This window comes from Curcuma longa, chromosome 20 (genome assembly GCF_044706935.1).
Source record: "Curcuma longa cultivar G26 ecotype Majalengka, Jawa Barat chromosome 20, ITB_CL_G26_1.1, whole genome shotgun sequence".
Taxonomy (NCBI): Eukaryota; Viridiplantae; Streptophyta; class Magnoliopsida; order Zingiberales; family Zingiberaceae; genus Curcuma; species Curcuma longa.
Window position 1 is genome coordinate 2,197,887 of NC_133880.1, and position 21,687 is coordinate 2,219,573.

Consider the following 21,687-nt stretch of genomic DNA (forward strand, 5'->3'; position numbering starts at 1 on the left):
ATTCTACGAAACCAACATGTTAGTATAGATTGAATCAAAATATCTTCACAATGGCATGATATTGTCCACTTTGCGCCAATACCTCATCCTAATGGAGATATCTTCCATCCTTTTGAACCTATGATCTTTTCCATGTGTTTTAAATGTGAGACTATGTTTGCACCCTTGCAACTCAACAATCTTCCCCTCAAATAAAGGACCACAAGACCCCCCTCAAATGGAAAGCCTCCATTTGATGTCCGAATCCTCGACCCACCAGGACTTTTCTGCCCTTCGGTCCACCTAACTTACAAGGACTTCCTACCTAATCGTAACTAGGACTTTCTACCCCTCGGTCCACCCGACCTACTAGGACTTCCTACCCCTCGGTCCACCCGACCTACTAAGACTTCTTGACTAGCCGCAACTAAGACTTTCTGCCTGATGTCTAGTTCTCTTGATTCAGACACGGGAGCACCCACTTCTTTTATTTTTATGTTTCAACCCACATGGTTACATCTGGATCATGGCTCTTCCGGCGGTTAGTCCGGTGAAGAGCGGCCTCGCTCTGATACCAATTGTTAGTACCGATGGAATCAAAATATCTCCATTGGGATGAGGACCTTTTGGGGAGAGCCCAATAGCAAAACCATGAGGGCTTAGACTCAAAGTGGACAATATTATGTCATTGTGGAGATATTTTCCATCCTTTTAAACCTATGATCTTTTCCATGTGTTTTAGATGTGGAACTATATTTGCACTCTTGCAACCCAACACAACCTCCGTATTCAAACTTGAAAATCTATATACCCAATTATCTAATTATTTAATCGAGTTTAAAATAATTTTTTTATACTTTCTTTCATTCAGATCAGTATCAGATTTTCCATGAGTTCCAATAGAATGATCATGAAAGCATGAGTATTCTTGGAAAGTAAGGCCTCCATTTCGATTTTTTTTAATACTTTTAGATGATTTATAAAATTTGGGATAATCTTTTAATTTTTGACCATTTTCTTTTTCATTTTCAGAGGGAATGTAATCACATGGGAGGTCAACTTCGCCCATCTTTTAGTTTTTGTCCATTTTCATTTTCATTTTGAGACCAGGAATATAATCACATGGGAGGGCAGGCACAACGTCACTTGTTGTATGTTATTCTCACACGTGTACGAGCATTAGTCCAAAATAATAAATATTACACGACAAATTTTGCAAAACGCCATAAAAATGTTTTAACACATTAAATGTTGGAATCCGCAGACATCATTATTCAGGGATATGGGTATGTACGGCACAATTTTATGTGGAACACATAAAACAACACCAAATACTGAAAGCAAGGGTACGTAATGACTGAGCAATTGAATTCATGGAATGGTTAATCCACTGTGACGATAGCGATTAGTTGATGGCTCTGCAATTGGCTCGGATCTCGCCATCGGCGCCGGTGAGGACGTCCATTTTGCCGAGCTTGAACATGGCGTCGGCGAACTTCCGCTGGAAGCGCTTGTAGTTGGAGGCATAGCGCCTGACTTGCGTCTCGGTACCGTGTGTAGAGAGGAGGGTTCGGTCGGAGACGAAGAGTCCATGGCGGCTGAGCAGATTCTTGTAGTAGCGGTTGTCGAACACGAATTGGCTGTGCGGGTTCATCACCACCGTGTTGTTGCTTCCCGGCGGGCACCGCTGCCGCAGATGAGCAGCGTACTTCTCGTCCATCGCTTCGTATCCATCGGCGTGTACGTCGTAGAGCTGCCCGGCGAAGGCGTCGCAGTGGGAGATGCCTATTGTGTGCGCCCCTGCATGAAATCATAATTTTAAGCCGGGTTTTAGTTTTAATGCATAGTCGTACGATCTACAGCTGCATATTGAAGTAATTTTATAATGATCAAACAAACTTTGTTAGTTTAGTATACGTGGAAACGTAATTACCTGAGAGAATAATCATGTCACTTTGGCTCAATCCTCTCGAGATAAATAATTTAGTGAGCTGGCTAAGGTTTTGATCCGCTGAAGGGAGAATACTTGCATCAGCTGCTCTGGACACCCTTCCGTCCCTTCTTCCTCCTGCCACTTTGAAGTGAACTCCTCCGTACTGTTCCATTATTTAATAAAGCTTAATATTTAATGAGAAAACATAAAATCCAACAAGGTACGTATCGATAAGGTTAATTACATGAGCCACGCTATCTCTTGCAGCAAAAGCAATAATGTCAGCACAAGAGACGACTCCTTTGCACACCGCCTCCAGCCTCTCCTTTATGTTGTCGATGATCTCGAATCCCTCGAGGGTGAGGTTGACCTTCGCATCCTTCTCCGCGGTGTTGTTCGCCGTCGAATCAAGAAGAATCGAAGCATCACAACCCTAGATCGATCGAGTTGCCACAAAACACACACACAATGGTCATGCAAACTTAATGGAGCAGTAGGTACGGGTGTTAAGGGTACGTTGTGCGCCTCTCACACTTGCGAAGCAGTCATGAAAGAACATTCTAAGAAGGTCCGCGCCGACGCCCGGGTCTCCGGTGAGAGCCTTCTCGACCTCCTCCTGGATAATGAGCTCGGCCGTGGGGCAGCTGCCGGAGTAGAATCCGACTTTGACCTGCGCTTCTATTCTCCCGTTGCTCAGGCAAATGGCCACCACCATGATGGTCATCCATATCTTCTCAATTTGGAAGCCCATTTCTTCCTCTCCTACCAATATTCTTTATCACGTAACCGATCGATTATATAGCGAACTACAGGTACCACTATCACTGGTTGTTCGCATTGCACGTCAATAATTTGGAGCCATGTACCAAAGACACTGTTTATCCCAACGCTAGCTAGGCTGGAATTGAAGGACCAAGGAGCAACTGCTGCCACTACTGTTACAAACACCATTCCTAATTAAGTAGTGGAAGTGAGTCATTTTTCCCGATCTGTATTTAGGTATAGAAGAATAAACGGTAAAGTCTCGAATCACGTACTTCAAGTTTAACTTTTTTTCAAAAAAGACCATCTAAATTTAAAAATTCTCAAAAAAACACGTTTGATTTCTATTTTACTCCTTGTAACCGTTTACTTCATTTGTGATTTCTCAATATATTCGAGTCACATTTTAATTAAAAATTTATTCGTGGGTTCTTATGACAATGTTGAGCCCCGTGTTTATCTTACCTCTTTCTATTTTACATGCAACTTGCATCATCACAAAATACCGATGAAATTTTAACAAAGTAAAAATATTAATAGAAAAAGTAATCGAGTCATTTAAATTTTGACACCGTTCAAACTTTGAAGACTGATTATTCTTTCAAGAAGGTCGCATAACAACTTGCTCAATGTTTTTTCATCGATTCTCTTTAAGATTTTCTCATATATATTTCTGGTTTATTTGTTTATTTATTTCAATTACAATAGAAAAGTTTATTTTAGGGGTTTCACCCACCATTTATATGTAGTCGAGATTTTTATAAACTAAATATAATCATCTGATTATAATATGGTTAGTTTTTTATATGAGATATTAATATGGTTAGCAAACGGAAAAAACTATATTATATAAATAGAGGTTTAAGTTTTCACAACTTATTAGTAGTGTTTTTACAATTTAGTGTTGAAATTTTAAAACCTAAAAGATGTACAGTAGTTCGAAACCCTAACACAATAGTGCTGAACATTATATTCTAGCACTATTTCAATTTTGAACTTTTAAATTTCAGCACCATTCTGGTGCTAACTTTCTATTGTGGTGTTGATGATTTAAATTCAGCATTCTATTGATTCTGTGTTAATTTACACCATATATCTATTCTAACTCATCTTTTCTATTAATTTTATGATAAAATTTTAAAAATTCAAATATCCAATTGATGGACCTAGCACTACAACAAAAATGACTTTTCGCAGCGCGCAAATATGCTATCCGCAGCGCACATCGCACGCTGCACAGTTGCAAGCTGTTAAAAGTCATTAGGCATCCGCAGCGTGCATTGCGCGCTGCGGAAGCTCACATCCACAGCGCGCAATGCACGCCGCGGATGATCGCATCCGCAGCGCACAATGTGCGCTGCGGATGTGAGCTTCCACAGCGTGTATTACGCGCTGCGACTGAGAGCTTCCGCAGCGCGCAATGCACGCTGCGGATGTGATCAATCGCAGCGCGCAATGTGCGCTGTGGATGAAATAAAATAATTAAATCATTCAAATCACAATTATAAACTCAAATAATTAATAATATAAATACCACACACAAATACTATAAAAATTACACATTTATAATCCAACAATTATATAACATTCACATTTTTTCACTCATGAAAATAATTTGTTCCACAATTAATGTCAATGTCAATGGCAAGCTGCCACACTTTTCTAACATCTTTATCTATTACAACTCAGGAAACTATACAAGAGGCAAACATCCAAACTGCTCTAAAAAAATAACATTGTATAGCATAGTTATGGTTTGTGGCACTAAGTGATCATGCATCAACAACAGGATAGGATACCAGCCCATTGATGTCAGAGCTTGAATACATTGCTGATAGTTGCTCGCCAGAGTGATGTGACTTGCGACTTCTTGGATTCTTCAGCAGCTCCAGCTCCAGCTCCAGCCGAAGAGACTCCAGTCGAGCTGCCATTTCTTTTGCTTCGACAGAAACGAGGAAGAGAAGCATAGTCCATAATCTGCAGATAGGGTGTAAATTAGAGAACGATCGATCGCAAACGAGTTTGTAAACAAGTAATTGCACAAGCTTTTGCACAACATATCCTGGTTATTGCAAACATATGCGTTTTCTTACCTTCAACAGCTCATCTCTGCCACAACCATGAAGTACTTGAACCTTTTTTCTCGTTCGCTCTTGCAGAATATGAAAAATATTAGCATATGTAATGGGAAATAAAACTACTAATGTTCATAGTGTAGAAGAAAAATTGTCCACTATGATCAACAGATGCAAGCTAGTTAGAGCAAAAAGAACAAAACCTCTTGTTGGGCAGGTGCAAGTGGGCCTTTCAATGCTTTTGCAATCAAATCCCTCACTGCAGCCCCTCGACTGGTGTCTGCACACATGCCATAGTCCCACAAAAGCTCGTGGTCGTTATCAGGATTGAGCCATATAGACTGTAGAATAACTTGCAGATCAATAACACTGAAGAAAATGATTGAGCATGCAAACTCACAGGTGAAAAATCTTACTTCTCCATCTAATACTGGAAGCATTGGTGGTGCAGGTCTTATCCACTGAGGACCCAATCCTTCAACAGACAAGTTTTGCATTAAACCTAATATAGCATTGTCTCTATCATCAGAACCAATTCTTGGTTTTGTTCCTGTCACTGGAAGCTTTGTCCTGAAACATAGCAATATGCCTCAAGGCTCTTAGGAGACTTCTCCTTATATAATATTATGAGTAGGGATATGTTGTATACTCAGATGGAATAGCATCAATGCCAATAGGTATATCTGGATCTGGGATAATATTTTTAACAGATGCGGCTTGAAAAATGTTTTCATATGATTTGGACTGTACACCAACAGAAAATAGCTTCTGCAGTTGTTCACGTTGCAACAGAACCTAACAACAATAGTATAATTACCAGAAGATAAGCCAAAATCACAAATCAGTAAAGAAATTATCCTCAGTTGCAATGTTACCTCTACCACATCTCCTAATTATTAACTTACATAGGATGATGAGTCAAATCCTTTGATGTAATCAACAGCTGACAGCTTCATAACCTGATCATTAACAAATAAGCCAAGATATAAGGTATAAATTGGGGGAAACATGATTCTAAAATGCAGGCAGAGCTATTCTCAGAAAATCAGTTACTTTAAATAAAATACAAAAAGACATGGTAAACCTAATACATATGGTTGCTGAGTTGACTTGTTCCCTTAATCCCGTCTTTAAAATTTCTCAACCACAAAATTCATAGCACGTTCAATCCTCAATCACCTTACTCAACTTAATATAAGGAGCGTCTCAAATTGAGTGAAGATAATCAGAATAGTCGTGCTTTACTGTACTTTGCATTTTAATATTTTTCTTTATAGAATATTAATGACAGTATAGTATGCAAATCAAATCCAAACTACTTTGATAATTATCAGACTAGCTTAACAAATCTAATACAAAGGCATAACCAGCAGTACAACAAATGCAGCTGAAGAGGGACAGACAAAAGATAGTAACCTCTTTGTTATTGCTTCCGCCTATAGATCCCATCAAAAGTTGAATAAATGCCATCTCAATTTACTCCAGATATACACTGAAATACATTACCTATATACTCAGATTCTTCATAAATACATATTTTAAAAAATGAACCTATTGTGTTCATAATTGACACTGTAAATTTCAATAATAGTTAACCTGGAGAAATAGTTGTTTGGTTCTTTTCCAAATCAATCATCACTTGTTAAGATAATGATGCATTTAAAATTTTAAAAATTTCTTTAGTAGTATGCCGCCCCACTTCTCAGATATTTCAGAATAAGCACAAGGCCTAAATGTTGATATCATAAGAAAAGTTCTGCTGAAAAATGTTAGTGTTTTACCTGCGAGCTGTGCTATTTTAGTATAATCAGAAGAACAAGATGGTACTTTAAATTATTATTTTTTTGAAAAAAAAGTTCACCAGAATAAATGAAAGGAAAGGCATGGACATAACAACGTATGAAGTCAAGCATTTTATGAATTACATATACATCTGAATACAATGACAAAATCCCTCATCCGTCAAAAAAAAGGCAAACATAACTAGGAGTGCAGCCTTAGGTGGTGACGTTGTTCTGAGAAACAGCATTTACGATTAAAAAAAAGCATGAGGCAAGTTAACATCCCTAAGCTGAATAACAAATAATACTAAGCAAATGGGTTTCAAAATAAGAAGGCCAATAACACCATTTGATAGCCTAAGAACAAAGCGAGAGTCGAATCATGCAAACCTAATCCATCAAAGCATCATCTAGTAGCAAAAAAGACAAGTAGATTTCCTACCTCGAGAAGGATATCAAGGGAAAAGCAAACCCTAAACCGGGCTTCCCGCGGGAACTGCGATTGGTAATCAGCGACAATCTCATCGAAGGACTTCGACTCCGAATCGAGCAAGGAGAAGAGGTTTTTGGACTCCTCGATCGATAGCATTGAGGCGATCAAAGGGAACGCCGGAAAAGAAAGCAGCGTCGCCACCAACGCAGCGCGCGGAGGGATTGAAGCAGGATTTGCGCGATTGATTAGGGCAGCGGCAGCAGCGCGCGGAGGGCAGCGCCGGATCGGCTGAAGCGGGATTGAAGCAGGATTTGCGCGATTGATTAGGGCAGGGCGCGATTAGGGCAGAAGAGAAGTGATTATGGCAGCAGGCGGGAAGCAGGATTTTGCGAGCAGCGGGCGAAGGTGGGAAGGGATATCGCGGGCGGGAAGCAGGAATTTGCGAGATTAGGGCAGCGGGCGAAGGTGGGAAGGAAAATGCGAGCGGATATCGCGAGGGAGCGCGGGGATGAGGGATTATCGGGCGGGATAGGGAGGGTTTTAGGGATTTTGTTAAAGAAATTAAAAATAATATACTTATAATTATAATTTAGGGATTTTAGAGATTTTAGATATTTTTAACCGCGTGCAATGTGCGCTGTCAATATAAATTTTTAACAGCGCACATTGCACGCTGTTAAAAATACTTTTAACGGCGCACAATATGCGCTGTTAAAAATAATTTTAACGGCGTACAATGTGCGCTGTTAAAAGTATTTTTAACAGCGTACTATTGTTGCGCGCTGCGGTTGATAAAAATATGATATTATCCGCAGCGCATTTTATTGGGCGCGCCGTCAAAGCAACTATTAACAGCGCGCCTATGATGTGCGCTGCGGATGACGCGCTGCGGAAAGTCATTTTTGTTGTAGTGACGGAGCAGAGTTGTAAAAGTTATCCCACATACAAAAGACCTACAGTTGACTTGGAAGACTAATCATTCAATTCCAACAATAACTACTACACAATTATAGATAAATCTTTAGATCCTAAATCCTAAATCTTTGAACCTTAAATTCTAAACCTTGAATATTATTATATCAAAATACTTGTTAATAACTAATCAAAATTATTTTTATCAAATTATTTTAAATAGGTCAAAATCACTTTTAAATAATTTTAAAAAATATTAAGTAGATGTTACATATATAGTTGAAAAAGCTACTAAATAACCGCTACAATACTACAATAGTGTTATATTAATTGTTATATGTTGTAGCAATTAATCATAGCTGTTACAATAATATTGAAAAAGATATTTTCAAAAAGTGGAATGTTCTTTTTTTGAAAAAAAAAACCTCATTTGATTATTTAAGAAATTTAGGATGCCCATTTAATTTTTATTAATTTTCATTTATTTGATTTTCCAACCACATTAGTTATAAAATTATATACAATAATTTTTTCTTGAAAATCCCCCATCCATATAAACTTCGCGCACCAAATTATTTTTTTTATTTATTAGTTTTGTTAAATTTTCATTGACCGAAACATAAACCCTTTTAATTTGATTTTTTTTAGTGAATCAAATAAAAAAATTATCTTTAAAAAAACAAACAAATAAACTTCTAAGAGCAAAGTAAAAAATTCACTAGAAAATATTAAACAATACTTTAAAAAAAACTGCAATCCTGCAACTGTAAAAGTGTATATAGGGCATAAGAATATATCCACACCCAGTCCATTGATCGCGTGTATAAAATAATAGCTGAGTTGCTGTACAATGAAAATAAAAATAAGGCCTATTTCAAAAATAAATTTTTAAAAGTTTTACAGAATCTCATTACTATAATTCGTTGAAAAAGTCCATCAATTCATGTTTTTGGCTGAACTCTGAACGACCCCCTGCTGCAAAAAATGGAGCTATCCGAAACCGAGAATGATGGGTGCCAATTCTAACAAAGGCTCCAGCGCATTCGGTGCAAACTTCCTGGCGAAGAGGTAACACATCGATGAAGGTTGATCATTGTATGAACAGTTTTTGCCTGCGATAACTTTCATTAAAAATGCTTCTGTTATGTCCTTCCTGCCAAAGGTTGCTGGGTGAGCACCCCCTCTAGACCAGTCGACCCAAGTGAGACTCCTGTTCGCAAGAAGTTTAGGCGATTGGATGTAAAGCATGGTTGGGAAGTAGTGTTCGTCGACATAGCAATGTGGCCTGCAGTACTTCTCAAATTTCGGGTAATACATGGTGTCCTTAATTATGTAGATGGCCAGTTTGCGGTTCACTTCAAACCATTGAGAACCCTTGCGCCATTGCTCGATGCTCACCTCGGGAGCCATTTCAGGATTGTACCTTCCCCTCCCATATGGACCTGGATCATCTGTCACCCCGATAAAGTTGTATCTTGATCGCATCAAGTATTGGTAGGTTATGTTGAAATCATATAACGGAATGCATGACTCAGACAGTAGAAGGAACCATTCATTCGAAATATCAAGTAGAGCATTTGCGAGGAGCCGTCTCTCAGCATCACACATGCTCATCTGCCCCCATTCAGACACCTATTCATGGGATATTTTGTCAATATCACTGTAAAAAGAATGTGACTAGAAGCTATGAAGATCCATAAAACTAAAACCACGCAATCTAACATAACTAATGTTCAAATTGAGGATGTTGCTATTCCAAGTTATTTTCAATTTCATTCAAGCAATCTCGTCACAAATGTTTTATAATTGCAATTTCATCTAAGTGTGTTATTTTCGGAAGACAGAATCCTGACAATCTTCCATCAGTTCATTTGTTGATTACCCTACAATAGGTCAATCTTTAAACAAATGATGGAAGAAAGAGAATATTGTTATGCACACTATTTGTGACCAAGATAAAATTGGCAATTCATTCAATAAAATATGTTACTATTATAAGAAATTAAATTATATCCAATATATTAGATATTAGACTGAAACCAGTACTAAAGAACAAAGAAATAATGAACATGCATATTATACATGTATAAGGCCGAGGAAAGTGAAATCTCAAAGTCAGTGATGGCATTGAAGAAGAAAATCTTATCATGTGAAAGTGCAAAGTCAATAGTAGGCAAGGTGGGCTTGGTACCTAATAGTGATTGAGAAGAAAAACTTGTCACCCCGATACACAAAGTGATAAGGAAGTTGAAACCAATAGTGATTTAACATTATATAATATCACAAGTCATCTTTTACTTGATGGCAATAATTATTCTACATGAAAAACATTTATCAATCTAAGAGTATGTATGCAAAAGGAATGCGTTGTTTGACTAAAATGGCAAATCGATCATCTGTTTGAGATACTTATCAACCAGATCAAGCATTCTATGTCATAAGATTCAAAGATAATTAATATATAGCTCGATTGAACTATGAAGTCCAGTAAAATGTAGCCTTTCGAACAATGATTCGTTTTCCAAAACACAAATCAAGAATATGAAAAACATACTAAAGAAACATTTAAAAGGAATCTACCATTTAGCCATTCCTTGATCTGATTCCTTAATCATACCATATTAACTGTCATGACATACAAGAGCCTTCTTACTGTGTGTGTGTGTGTGTGTGAAATTTATCCCATTATTTTGGATCATCTAAAAATGTAGAGGAAACATTCTGCTATTTGTCCATAAAAGAAAATGATACCAAAAAGATGCAATTTTTATTAGATAGTGGATAGAATACCTTACTAGGGATCTGCCTCCGATAAAAGACAGAAGTCGAGGTGAAATTGGCTTCGTAAGACGGAAGGGAATGAACGTAGATCGAGTAACGGCCTTCATTGCCTCTGAAAAACTTCTCCCAGAGAGGAGACAGCGGCAGCGATCCCTTCGTCAAGAACATGAACGCAACTTTAGGAATCCTCTTGAAGGGGTACTTATTAACCTGAGGCGCCCAGGACGCGCGCCAGAGCAGCTCCTCATCATTCATCGAATGCATCAGGTTGACGGGCGGCCGGATCCAGCGGCCGAGGCCAGGCGATTCCTCGAAGCAGGGGGGACCGCCAGCGCTCCTGGCGGCCGCGGGCAGGGAGCCGATCTGCCAAGTCACGTAGACGCCGAGTACGGAGAAGCCGACGACGCCGAGGGCGAGAAGAGGGAGGAAGACCCGGAGAAGGAGCGAGGGGAAGGCCCGCGGCTGCGCCGCCCTCAACCCCGGTGCCGGGTCCTTGAGATCCTCCAACGAGGGAACCCTCGGCGGCATTGTCGTCAGATCATAACAGGGAGGCCGAAGAGGAGAAGGAAAGGGATCTCGCCATGCACCGAATCGAAGGGCAAGAACCCTAATTGAGAAGGAAAGATCTGAATCGGGTCCAGAAAGGATTAGGTGAGTGGTTCATTACGGGTGGGAGGGTGCGACAGAGACGAGACGCGAACAACTTAAACTGAACTGAACTGAACTGAAAAAACCAAATAAAATAAAATAGAAATGAATATTTATTTTATTTTTATTAAAAAGTAAAGTAAAATAAAATTAAAATAATTTATTTTACTTCCATGAACATGAAATATCATATCAAATCAACACCGTCCACGTCACTTCCTGATCTCACAAGTGGTCTCATCTCTGGTCAAAGATTCTGATCTTTCACCTAAATATTAAAAATATAAGCTGCCTTTTGGTTTTTTTATTTTTTTTACTCAATACTTTGATAAACTAAATTAATTAATTTAATTTTTCATATTTAAATGCATATATATTTTAAAAATTATTAATAACTCAACTTATAGTTGAAAAAAAGAATATGATCCAATTTGAATTATTTTATATAAATTAAATTTTAAAGGCTATTTTATATAGTTATCACCTCTAAATAAAATCTAATTATAGGAAGATAAACTACTTGGAGTGGTATTTTAAAATTTTAATTTAATTTTGATAATATGAAATTTTATGAACTATCAATAAAAATTATTTTAAAAGTAATCGCATTTATCAGGGCCTAAATTTTCAGGAAAAAGGTAATTTTAAATTTTTTTAACGGTAAATTGCAATTTTACCGAAAAATAAATAATACGTTTTTAAGGGTGAAGATGGAATTTAGAAGATTTGAGCGATGCTCATCGAAAAAGGCTGGCGTGGAGTTTACGGCGACGGGCACGAGACGGTATTACACGTGCGGTCTCTCGCCGAGACGTCACGCCACCGGCTACTTCCGGTCGTCCCCTCCCCTTCCCTTTCTCTTTTCTGTTCTGCTCTTTCAAGATCAGGAGGAGAAGCCGGGAAGCGAAGGGGGAGAGAGACAGAGATCATCGCCTCCGTTTTCAAAATCCTTCCTTTTTTAATGTAGATTTCGGTATTTTATAGTTTAATCTCATCGCTGTCCGTGAATCTTATCTCCTTCGTAGCTTACCAGGTCGCATTAGATCTCTTTGCTTCGTCTGCGAGCTGGGAGGCGTGGCACTCTATGAACCCTAAAAAGCTGGCAATTTGCTGGCTTTTTCGTCTTGTTTGAGTTGTTTGGACCAGAGTTACCTCTCTTTCACTCCCTTTTGCTCTTCCTTTTTTTTCCCTCCTGATTTGCGTCTTTGCTCGCTGATGATTTCGCCTTTTTCTGAGCGCCGAGCAAGTCCCTGTGCGAATTAGGGCTTTGGGAGAGAGAAAGAGGGGACCTTTGGGAGCGAACGTGCTCGATTATAAGTTCATCATGTTGGTGATGATTACAGGTTGCTTTTTGGCCGGCGCTGCCGAAGCGGAGGTAATCGAAGCTCTCAAGTCCTCCGCTTCCAGCAGTTCCTGCTTTCGTCTTGCTTTGGGATGCAAAGTTTGGTGATTGCGGTTATCAGCGATGCCACAGTACCAGCAGCACGCTTCCTGGAGGACGGAGGGCGGCGGGCAGATCATAGATCTGGAGACCGCCGTCAAAGACGGAATTTTGGGCGGCGCCGGCGCCGGCGGAGGCAACTTGGAGGCTGCTTCCGAGAAGCTTGACCTGCGGAAGATGATCGAGGAGCTCGATTCCGCCGTGGCGGTGGAGGAGATGCCCTCGGTGTTCATCTGCCCGATCTCCCTCGAGCCCATGGTGGATCCCGTCACTCTCATCACTGGCCAGACCTACGAGCGCGCCAACATCCTCAAGTGGTTCTCCACGGGGCACCTCACCTGTCCCACGACGATGCAGGAACTCTGGGACGACGCCGTCACGCCTAACCGGACCCTCCACCACCTCATCAACGCCTGGTTCTCCCAGCGCTACCTCCAGATGAAGAAGCGAGCAGAGGACGTGCAGGGGCGCGCGGCCGATCTCGTCCAAACCCTAAAGAACGTCAAGGGGCAAGCAAGAGTCCAAGCCCTCAAGGACCTGCGCAAAACCATCGCCACCCACCCGTCCGTCGACAAGTCCGTGGTAGATGCGGGCGGGGCGACGCTCCTTTCCTCTCTGCTCGGTCCCTTCACCTCCCACGCCGTCGGCTCCGAGGTGATCGCCATTCTGGTCAATCTCACTTTAGATTCAATTGCCTTCGCCAATTTGATGCAGCCAGCAAAGATCTCCCACATGGTAGACCTTCTCAGCGAAGGCACAATCGATACCAAGATCAATTGCGCTTGGCTCATCGGAATGCTGATGGGAGAGAAGAGTTTCCGGTCGGAGGTGGTGTCAAGCATGAGCCTTTTGGTGGCATTGCTGAGATTGGTGAAGGACAAGCGACACCAGAACGGAGTCGCTGCCGGGCTCAGCTTGCTCAAGGCGATCTCCTCCTCTCATGAGCAAGTCCGCAGCTTGATGGTGCGCGTCGGGGTGGTGCCGCAGCTGGTGGAGCTATTGTCAAACCCGAAACAAGAGCCGAAGTTGGTAGAACCGGCATTGCAGATCTTGAATGATCTTTCAAGCACACCGGACGGGTTGTCTGCATTGAAGGATTGCCCTCAGGCCATTCCCACCGCAGTGAGGATCTTGATGAATTCCTCTCAAGCTTGTACTCAACATGCATTGTCTATATTACAGTCCGTCTGCCGACTAGCCCCCGACGAGTGCAGTTTCCTCGCCGTCGAGGCTGGGCTAGCCGCGAAGCTACTGCTCGTAATCCAAAGTGGTTGCGATCCGGAGATGAAGCAACAGGCTGCCGAGCTACTGAAGCTATGCAGTCACAATTATCCCACAACTGTGTTCATTTCCAAGTGCAAGCTAACGAGAACATTCCAATAGCTACCTGAATCCTAAATTCACCGTTAACAATCCGCGATCGAAGCTGCCAGCATTGCGAGGTTGGATCAGGATATTGGATCCTCATGGTACCCAAGAACATAGTTCTGTCTGTATACATGGAACTCTCATTCTTGATAAAAGAAGCATAAGCTGATTGGTCATGAAATGCAAAAACCATGCGATGATATATCTAGCTAGATCTTACTGCAAGATTTTGATACTTCCAAGTCTGTTTCATCTAGTTGATTTCGATTCTAACTTTTTGTAAATCATTAAAATAGGAACTTCAATTCATTGCTGTAAAGCATCAGAATGTGGAGGTTAGAGACCCTACTGAACAAACCTATTCTTAGCATTGATTATCCACAAAGTGGTGATGGAATGAGTGGCCTAATTGCACCACAAAATGCTTTCTACTTTTACTTTTTAGGTGCGTGAGGAAGTGATGACCATTGACCAGTGACCTAGATGAGTGATCGACATGCCAAATTGCTTTCAGGGAATCAAAAGTGACAGGACATGGGCCATGAAGACATGACAGACACTCGAGCAACTCATGGCCCTTTTTGTTGGCTTCCTTTCTCTGTACTCAACGAGAAGCCATTGACGCGGGCAGTGAGAGAGGGCGGGCCTTCCTGATCCTTCCTGCCTCTGCGTCCATGCCATTGCCACTTCAAGAAGAAAAGTGGAAAGGATGGGAGAAGACCAGCAGCAGCAGTAACAGTAGCAGTACAGATTTGAGATAAGATATCTCCCACAAGAGGTTGCTTTGCATGTGAGGAAACATAGTGTGCCTCTTAAGTTACCACCCACCCTCCTTGCTTGGGAAGAAGCATCTCCTCTCCTGTGAGAGGAGCCTTCCATCGAATTTCTTGGAGAGCTTTGATTGCGTGAGCTTGAGTTAGTGCGCGCTTGACTTCAAGATTTGTGCACGCACAAATCTTGTCGTCGCACTTTTGTTGCATGGTCAAACATGAATAAGACCTTCATATTGGTTCGGTGCTGATAATGAACTGCTCGTTCGTGCATTGATCACGACGTTTTGGGCAGCAAAAACATGCATGCGTTTTTATGTAACACATTAATTCGACAGTGATGGCTCATTAACACCATCATTAATGTAATAATAACACACAGATTTATAAGTTAAGTTAAATTGAATTAAGTCATTAAAATTATTATTCAAGTTAATTTGATTTGCTAACGTTTAATTTAATTTGAGGTTGTTTGGAATTTTTATATTTTAAAAGATTTATTTATTTAAATTTAGATTTATTTATTTATTTTAATAAATATATTTCATAAAAAATTCACGATTTCTATTTCTAGGATATTTTCGACCTACAGAAAGATCATTAAAATCGACCTTTCTATCTCATTCCATTTTAAGTAAGATCTGATCGATAAACACAAATCTTACTTAGATTCTATGCTGAAATCAAGCAGATCCTCTTCATCGAACTTAATAAACAGAGCAAAAGAACTTTGAAAGCAAAAGAAAAGTGTGAGAGAAGAAGAAGAAGAAGAAGAAATATGGGCAGAAAAATAAGAAGCAAGAGCTTATGATTCAATATATCTGCAAAATAGAAACGTAACTTAAAAAGAGGAAAAGAAGTAGAAGAAGAAGAAGAAGAAACTGTAGTAGCAATAACAGCTTAAACTTGAGATTTAATATTTTTCACATAAAGAAGAAGAAAACTTCAAAAACAGAGCTCGTCATCCATATCAATGCTTCTTGCCCTTCCCTTGAGTATAAATGTAGTCAGTGTGAGCCGCCAGCGTTCTCCTCATCAGGCACTCATCCTCCCCAACTTGTTCACAACCTTCCTCCATCTCCTCTGATTCTGATTCCCCAACCTATCAAAATTTCCAACATCAAATTTATAAAATATCAATTTTGAAAAGAAAAAAAAAACAAGAGAGAAGAAAAGTAAATAATAAAACTTACTTGCTGCTGGGCATTTGCGGGATCAGCTGGCTCATGCCTTGCTGCTTCAGCAAGAGAGGCGAAGAGGAGAAGAGCAATGAGGAGGAGGAGGGCGGTCGACTTGGACATTGTTTGACTGTTGATGGAGTGTCGAATGGAGTTGTTTTAGTGGGAAGAGGGAGGAGGCTTTATATAGGGGCAGAATAGAATGAACTCAGAATTAAATTGCCAAAAAAAAAAAAAGAAAATAAAGAAATAGTTTTTGATTTCATTGTTTGATTGTTTGTAAGTTTTAGCTAATTTTGCAGTGTGTACAGGGTTGATTGCCGACTCGGTTATTTGTTTGTATTGCTTTTGCCTTTCTGTTGTTCATACTGGCGACAGAGAAAACAAAACAGGAGTCTTCTACCTTCTTTCTGAAGAACAAAAACAAAAATATTTTCTGTAAAAAAAAAAGAAATTGTTGATGTTGAAGGAAAGAGTAATGATTCTCTTTTTCAAGCGTGCTAGCTCTTTCATAGATGGAAATAAAAACAAGCGTGGTAATTAGTATAAAAAGTCAACAAGTTGACTTGGTTGAGGAAAAGATTTACATAGATTTTGGTTGGAGCCAGCTTGATGATTTAAAGTGCTTCAACTTTTTCCGCAATTAGGGTTTCTTTCTTTCTCTTGGGAAGATTGAAAGCTACAAAAGGAAGGATTCGAAGAATGAAGACTTTGAGCATGTTTATTCCATTATTTGACAGTGACTTATAGATAAATACTGACTTTTTGAGCCAATTAAATCTCCGAAAATAGTAAATCGTTTTGTGACAATGATACGGCGCTAACAAACACGGATTGTATAATGAATGAGTGGAAACCAATTTGTCTAATCTTCATTGTGTTCTTATTAGTTTACATCTTTTGGATAATGACTGGATATTATTAAGTTGTTCAAAAGAAAAAAAATAATTTTCATTGTGATTAAAACATCTCTTGTATAATGAATGAGTGGAAACCAATTTGTCTAATTCATTGTGTTCTTATTAGTTTACACGAATGAAAACAATAACTATCAAACTATCAAACTTTTTTTTTGAGTCGAATCCATAGCCAAAATCACAAACCCATCTAATAGAACTCAATCAAATAGAACACTCCAAGATTCCGATCAATTCATCAAATATGATCGAACAGGAATCCAACAACACTGCAATCGAGTAAGAACCAACAACAATCACCAATCTAAAACAACCTTAAGCATATCCTACAACATTGAAGAAACCTAACATCAAGAACTCACCTCCGATTAAGCAAGTGTGCCCTAGCAGCAAGCTCAACCCTAATCCGATTCTTCTCCAAATCCAGAATCGATTCCAGCTTCCACCGATCAGATCAACAATCTAATCCGTGCCCTAGCTCAGGTTCTTCTTCCCGGCCAAAACCAAGCTTGCTGCCAAATCCAATGAATCTGATCCCTAAAATCCGATTGAACAGTATTCAACTCAACAGATCAGAACCATGTTCAAGTAAAGAACCTTTACCTTAGATCCGAAGCCCTAGAAACAAGCTTCGTTTTCCTCTTCCTTGCAGCCTAAACCAACCAGTTGTATGGTTCGCCTGCCTTAAGTTATATATAGGACTCGATTTTCTATTATATTTTAATTTATATTTAAATAAATTTTATCATATTTTATCTTTATTAATTAATTTTTTATTTTATTTTCTCAATTAATATGTATATATATATAATTTGTTAAGATCTTCAATCATCTAATTTGAGTATTTATGGGTTGTCTTAGTATGTCATCCTATCTTAAATCAAATTTTTAAAGTTTTTAATATGCAATCTTACTTTTTTTTCTCTAATATTTTTATTTTTTATTTTGTTCATCATTATATATTCACACAATCATATGAACATCTTTATTTCTACAATCAACATTTAAAGGGTTGTCTTCCCACTAGAGGAAATTAATTCATAGTGCGTCTCTAAGCGGAAGCACCATGTCATTGCACCGTAACTCCCCGGGATTTCAACACGTCTAACTTCTTGTAAAAATGATAAACTTTCAATTATAGCTAACTTACTTCTCCGTTTACTAAACGAAGGCTTAATTTGTTTAAATTGCAATATCTGTATTTATTTATGTGTTTATACTATTTTACTAGATGAGACAAAAGCAAGTGTTTTCGATGGTATTCATAAACCAGCATTGCATGACCCTCAAGCATCTAATGATGGCACAAACAAACACAAAGCTCATCAGTTTAACCTCTCGACATGAACATGATGACGACTCGATCCATTACATCTTATAAACCGGAGAAGAAGAAATGTGATTATCCTGATGATTCAACTATGGCATGATGTGTCTTGGTGGTTACTGCAAAAGCCAAAAGCAAGAGAAAGAAAGCAAAACCAGTACCAAAACTGACAGGTACAGATTCCCTCATTAGCCTAGCTACTCTCCCTATCAGTTTTCTTTCACTTAACTATTCGAATTAACACTTTTACTTCTTCTTCTTCTTCTCTCTCTTCTTCTTCATTCTTGTTTCTTCCACTTGGAAGATGAGAGGCCCTGGAAGGTCCCTCTCTGAGCTGTTGCAAGAGCAGCAGGAGCCATTTGTGCTGGACGTTTACCTGGCTGAGAGAGGCCACTACTGCTCAGAGAGGCTTCTTCTCCTTGCATCCAATAAGTCTTCCTCTTGCACTTTTTGCTGCAATGGTAATGCATCAAAGAAGCTGCAGTTCTTGACCAGCCATGGCTTCATCAAGTGTTGGAAGAATGCCTTCACCTCGTGTCACAAAACTCCAAACCATCATCACAACCATTACAGTGTCGATCACTGTAAGCTGTTTTCAGTTTTTCTTTTTCCTCTTCGTACGTGACTATTCCTAGTTCAAGAGCTAAAAGGAGAGAGTACATGGCTCACATCTATATTGGGATAAGAATCGTTCCACAAATTAAAGATGATTTAGATTGCTTTTCTTCCACAAACATGTTTCTCAATCCTCTATTCTAAAGATTCTGTCTGCATATATATATAATCAGGTAGTGATATTTCAGTTTCTTGTTTCAGATGATGCCGACGTCGTTCTTAGCTTGCCAAGGAAATTTCTCAGCATCTTCAATGAGATTCTTGAGGCTGCTTACACCCCTACATTTCATCAGCTCATCGGTTCTAAAAGGAGAGCTGTAGCCAAGAAAAACATTCATGAGAAGATACTCTTAGTGGAGAGTCAGCAGAGACATTTAATTACATGCAGCAAAAGGCATTTGGTGATCTCTTCAGAATTTTCATGTCTAAGTAACTTGGAGTGGAGTGGACTGCAATCTGATCAAGTTGGAGAGGTTGGAATGGAGATAGGAGCAGCACTTTTGGAAGACATCAAAGAGGAAACAATCTTAGACATGATAGGTGGTCAATACCACTTCACAACTTTGACAAGTTCATCACCATTGTTGTAGTAAGTAAATTCATGAGTTTGTCTTGTTCATTATATTATTATTCAGCTCAGCTCAGATCAGCTCAGGAAGTATACATTTATCAGCATATGTTTTTCTGTCTTTTGACATCGTACTGTGCCTGTCTCATGTAAAAGTTGTAGCTGGCACTGCCTTGAGAGTAAAAGGACCTCAACAACTTCCAAAAAAATATTTCAGATTTTGATAAGCCAAATGATCCTATTAATTTTCTCTTCCAACATTGAAGAAGACATAAAGAAACAAAACTGTGGTTAGATTTAGGACGAATACAAAGTGAAGACAGTAAGCATCTTGATACAGCTTCCTTTCCTGTCTCGGTCCAACAGTTCAGTTTCAATTCACGAGTGTACTGTTTTCCTTATTGCTCTTTTTTGTCATTTTTTCTTTTTTTTTATACTTCAGACATGGTCTATCATAACACTAATATATTTGTTTGATTCTTTTGACTCTGACCATGCTAAAATTTTTAAAATATGAACCATCAATAAATTTTGATCAAAATATAATTTTAATCACACATCAGAATCAATTTAATACAGAACTAATGCAATGCACTCATAGGTCTTGTCATGCCTAAAATTTTAGATTTTGAAATTTGTTTAATCATCAGTGAATTTTAATCAAAACTCATAATATATGATTGTAAAACATATAGATTTTAAATTTTTTAGCATGATCAAAGTTAAGAGAGTTCCAAGAATACATTGATGTTCATGTTGAGTGAATATGATATGCATAAATGTAATAGTGATTTTGTGTTAAAATTATATAAAACCACCTAAATTTTAAAAATCTCACGGTATGTTATCTAAGTTGTGAAATTAATATTTGAGGAAATAATAAGATTTAAAAGACTCTTAAGAATGTATTGGTCCTTATTTAAGTTTATTCTAATATTCTTAAGGTCATCAGTAATTTTGACCAAAATTCACTTATGATCGTATAATATTTAAATTTTAAAATTTTAAGCATGATCAAAGTTAGGAGAGTTCCAAGCACACAATGATGTTATTGTTGAGTGAATATAGTATGTGTAAATTTAACAGTGAATTTGTATCAAATTATATAAAATTATCTAAATTTCAAAAACTTATATTATGTTATCTAAATAATGGAATTAAATGTTGAGGGCATATGAGACTCAAAGTCTTTTAAAATTGCATTAATCTTGATTTGAATTGATTCTAATATTTCTAATGTCATAAGTGAGTTTTGGTTAAAACTCACTCATATTGTGTAGTGCTCAGAATTTAAAAGTTTGGGCGTGGTGAGAGTAAGAGGAGCCCAAGAATACATTGATATAATTGTTCAATGAATTTAATTTGTCTAAGTCTACCAATGAATTTATATCAAATTTATTCAAACTTGTATAAATTTTAAAAACTTATAAAAACCTATTTAGGGTGTGAAACTAAGATTAGAGATCATTGTGAAACTTAGAAGGTTACTGGGAGTGCATTGGTCATGGATTGAGTTGACTTGGATGTAACTAAATCTATGAGTGAGTTTTGTATGGTAGTACAATATCTAAATTTTGATCATAGTTAGAATAAGAAGAGTTTAAAAACACATTAATGATATTGTTAAGTGAATATAATATGTCTAAGTCTAATATCTTTTTTTTATGAAAGTAAAAATATATATCATCAAGAAAAAGCACATGTATACAAGAAGGGAAACTAATGACGCTATCTCATGTCATGTCTGACGAACTGTCAGATCTGAGTAAGTGTCATAGTCAATCATGTAAGTGCTCTCATGTGTTCCAACAATATCAAAGTCTCTCATGCTCTATCCAACATGCAGGTATCCCTGCCCATGCAACCATCGTACCATGTGGGAAGCCCCTGACACATCGAAAGCAAGGTCTCCATATCCATCCACATCTCATCATCCATCTGCCTCAGCAGCTAGCACCGCACCAACACCGGATCAGCAAGCAGCGCCTCTGCATCTGACTGTAGCTCATCATCTGCCACCAACAACAACCGCTAGCTCCAACAGCTCATCATCCTCTACCAGCTCTCAGCAACCGTCGGTCTTCGCCATCTCCAAGATGTCTCCAAGCACGCCCTCCTCCAAGATGAAACTGCACACTTTTAACAAATGGCCAGCTGTCAACGGATTTGATGTGTCTTTATCATAGTCGTTCCTACATA

The 21,687-nt window shown here is 38.7% G+C and overlaps 6 protein-coding genes across 6 annotated transcripts; 2 read left to right on the forward strand and 4 right to left on the reverse strand.

Annotated features, from left to right (window-relative positions):
- Positions 1-1,208: 1,208 nt before the first annotated feature.
- Positions 1,209-2,681, reverse strand: LOC141813754 (peroxidase 5-like). Its single transcript, XM_074701737.1, has 4 exons — positions 2,445-2,681; positions 2,157-2,345; positions 1,913-2,075; positions 1,209-1,779 (listed from the first exon to the last, which is right to left on the reverse strand). The coding sequence occupies exons 1-4, from the start codon at positions 2,661-2,663 to the stop codon at positions 1,385-1,387; spliced, it is 966 nt and encodes a 321-aa protein (XP_074557838.1). The 5' UTR covers positions 2,664-2,681; the 3' UTR covers positions 1,209-1,384.
- A 2,250-nt stretch (positions 2,682-4,931) lies between these two features.
- Positions 4,932-6,225, reverse strand: LOC141813540 (uncharacterized). Its single transcript, XM_074701507.1, has 5 exons — positions 6,166-6,225; positions 5,655-5,708; positions 5,399-5,544; positions 5,166-5,319; positions 4,932-5,090 (listed from the first exon to the last, which is right to left on the reverse strand). Exons 1-5 carry the CDS (start codon positions 6,217-6,219, stop codon positions 4,932-4,934), a joined length of 567 nt encoding a protein of 188 aa, XP_074557608.1. The 5' UTR covers positions 6,220-6,225.
- A 2,445-nt stretch (positions 6,226-8,670) lies between these two features.
- LOC141813191 (glycosyltransferase BC10-like) lies at positions 8,671-11,315 on the reverse strand. Its single transcript, XM_074701106.1, has 2 exons — positions 10,666-11,315; positions 8,671-9,507 (listed from the first exon to the last, which is right to left on the reverse strand). The coding sequence occupies exons 1-2, from the start codon at positions 11,182-11,184 to the stop codon at positions 8,866-8,868; spliced, it is 1,161 nt and encodes a 386-aa protein (XP_074557207.1). The 5' UTR covers positions 11,185-11,315; the 3' UTR covers positions 8,671-8,865.
- An 879-nt stretch (positions 11,316-12,194) lies between these two features.
- Positions 12,195-14,415, forward strand: LOC141813190 (U-box domain-containing protein 30-like). Its single transcript, XM_074701105.1, has one exon. It carries the CDS (start codon positions 12,770-12,772, stop codon positions 14,126-14,128), a length of 1,359 nt encoding a protein of 452 aa, XP_074557206.1. The 5' UTR covers positions 12,195-12,769; the 3' UTR covers positions 14,129-14,415.
- A 1,247-nt stretch (positions 14,416-15,662) lies between these two features.
- LOC141813192 (phytosulfokines-like) lies at positions 15,663-16,211 on the reverse strand. The gene is made up of 2 exons (XM_074701108.1): positions 16,077-16,211; positions 15,663-15,985 (listed from the first exon to the last, which is right to left on the reverse strand). Exons 1-2 carry the CDS (start codon positions 16,182-16,184, stop codon positions 15,854-15,856), a joined length of 240 nt encoding a protein of 79 aa, XP_074557209.1. The 5' UTR covers positions 16,185-16,211; the 3' UTR covers positions 15,663-15,853.
- A 2,394-nt stretch (positions 16,212-18,605) lies between these two features.
- LOC141813092 (uncharacterized) lies at positions 18,606-19,510 on the forward strand. Its single transcript, XM_074700985.1, has 2 exons — positions 18,606-18,889; positions 19,122-19,510. Exons 1-2 carry the CDS (start codon positions 18,610-18,612, stop codon positions 19,508-19,510), a joined length of 669 nt encoding a protein of 222 aa, XP_074557086.1. The 5' UTR covers positions 18,606-18,609.
- The last annotated feature ends 2,177 nt before the right edge of the window (positions 19,511-21,687 follow it).